Raw genomic sequence first — 1,700 nt, forward strand, 5'->3', positions numbered from 1 at the left:
TCGGGGCCTTTGCCTTTGTCTCCGTCAGAGGTAGGTGCGGGCAGGGAAACTGGGATCCCTGGCCAGCCCCCCTCCTCTGCCACTCCTCTCCCTTCCCCAGAGGCACCCATCATACAGGGGGACCCCAGCACCTACCAGGTGGAGCACCCTGGGGGTGATGCCCTCCTTGACTGCGACGCCCGGGGCCATCCCGCGCCCCTCGTCTCCTGGAGCAAGGACGGGGTGCCCGTGGTGGCTGGTGGGCGTCTGCGCCAGCTGCAGAATGGCTCCTTGGCCATCCATGGTGTGGGGGTGAGTGGGGTCTGGGGGGTGTTGGTGCATTTTGGGGAGCTCTCATGGCAAAGTGCTGTGCCAATGCTCTTGGTACTCCTAGAGCACCGACACGGGGCGTTACCGCTGCACAGCAGAGAATGATGTGGGCACAGTAGCAAAGGTTGTCACCCTGGTCCTGCAGAGTGAGTGCTGTCCCCCTTTGCACCCTCCTTTTGAGGGAGTGCAAATCCTGTCATCCCCAGTCCTGACCCCTGGGGAATGGCCCCAGTACCCTGGGATGCTGTGACACTGCCCACATCCCTCTCCTCACCCAGGTGCCCCTGTGGTGGCAGTGACACCGCGAGTGCTGGCAGTGCACGCCGGGCAGTGGGTGCTGCTGCACTGCACCGTGTCTGGGGAGCCCACCCCCTCTGTGGAGTGGCAGCGGGATGGGGAGCCGCTGCCTGAGGGTCCCCGTGCCCATGTCCTGCCCAATGCCACCCTGGTCCTGCCTGCTGTCACCCACCATGATGCCGGCAACTACTCCTGCCTCGCTCGCAATGCCCTGGGGTCCGCTGTCGCCCACGCCTCCCTGGCTGTCCAAGGTGGGTGTCTGCCCCAGGGCTCGGGGTGCTGGGCCTGCCCGCAGTGCTGTTACACCCTGGGGTAAGACCTTCCGTGCAGTGCTTTGGAGGGATGTTGCCTTTCCTTGCTTGCTCCAACCCCCCTGATTCACGCTCTGGTTTGCCCTCTTGTGTCTGTTCCACTGCTCATCAGCAGTTCTGAGCCCAGCCAAGCCCTTACCCGAGCAGCCCTGCGTGCCAGCCCGCATCCCTGCTCGCCTCTCCCCGACCTTCCTGCATTTGCTGCCCGTGATTAAATTCCCATTTCCCAGGGGCTCTGCTGAGTGCCCAGACACATCCTGCCTCGCTGTCTCTCGGGGAGCAGAGGGCTGGGTGGAGGAAGCACCAGGTGCCCTGGGTGCCCTCTGTGCTGCTGGTGTTCTGCTGCCAGGCGTGCCAGAGAAGCAAATAAAACCTCAGGGCTGGGGCAGGACCTTGGGTGTTGATAGAGAGCAGGGTTTGTTGGGTTAGTGCACATTTGTGAGCAAGAGGTACAGGGCCACGCTTGCAGCTTCCCCTGTCAATGTGGCACCATGCTGCCTGGACCCGTGGGGTCTTCAGGGGCTGCTCTTGCAGCAAGGTAGGGACGCTGCCTGCCTCGCTCTGGCTGCCTTCATGTCCAGAAAATGAGATTTTCTTGACACACAAATTATGGAGAGGGGAGACAGGGAAGCACTCTGCTTTCCTATGGGACAGCGGCCCTGATGCTGCTGCCCCTGCCCCTTTCACCCAGGGGAGCCACGCCGGGTCCGGGGCAGCCTGGTCGGTGTCCTCAACGCCCAGGAGCTCGGTGTCACCAGCCTTGATGCCAGTGTGCGGGATGAT

General features: G+C 63.1%; 1 protein-coding gene across 1 annotated transcript in view; it reads left to right on the forward strand.

Annotated features, from left to right (window-relative positions):
• LOC104526856 (hemicentin-2) overlaps positions 1-1,700 on the forward strand; it is a gene marked incomplete at its 5' end in the record, with an annotated part of 28,297 nt that overhangs the window by 23,395 nt on the left and 3,202 nt on the right. Inside the window, 4 exon segments of the mRNA XM_029085567.1 lie at positions 15-291; positions 374-455; positions 588-857; positions 1,609-1,688. Of these exon segments, the coding sequence (XP_028941400.1) occupies positions 15-291; positions 374-455; positions 588-857; positions 1,609-1,688 (709 nt within the window).

Source organism: Antrostomus carolinensis, unplaced genomic scaffold (genome assembly GCF_000700745.2).
Source record: "Antrostomus carolinensis isolate BGI_N321 unplaced genomic scaffold, ASM70074v2 scaffold25966, whole genome shotgun sequence".
NCBI lineage: Eukaryota > Metazoa > Chordata > Aves > Caprimulgiformes > Caprimulgidae > Antrostomus > Antrostomus carolinensis.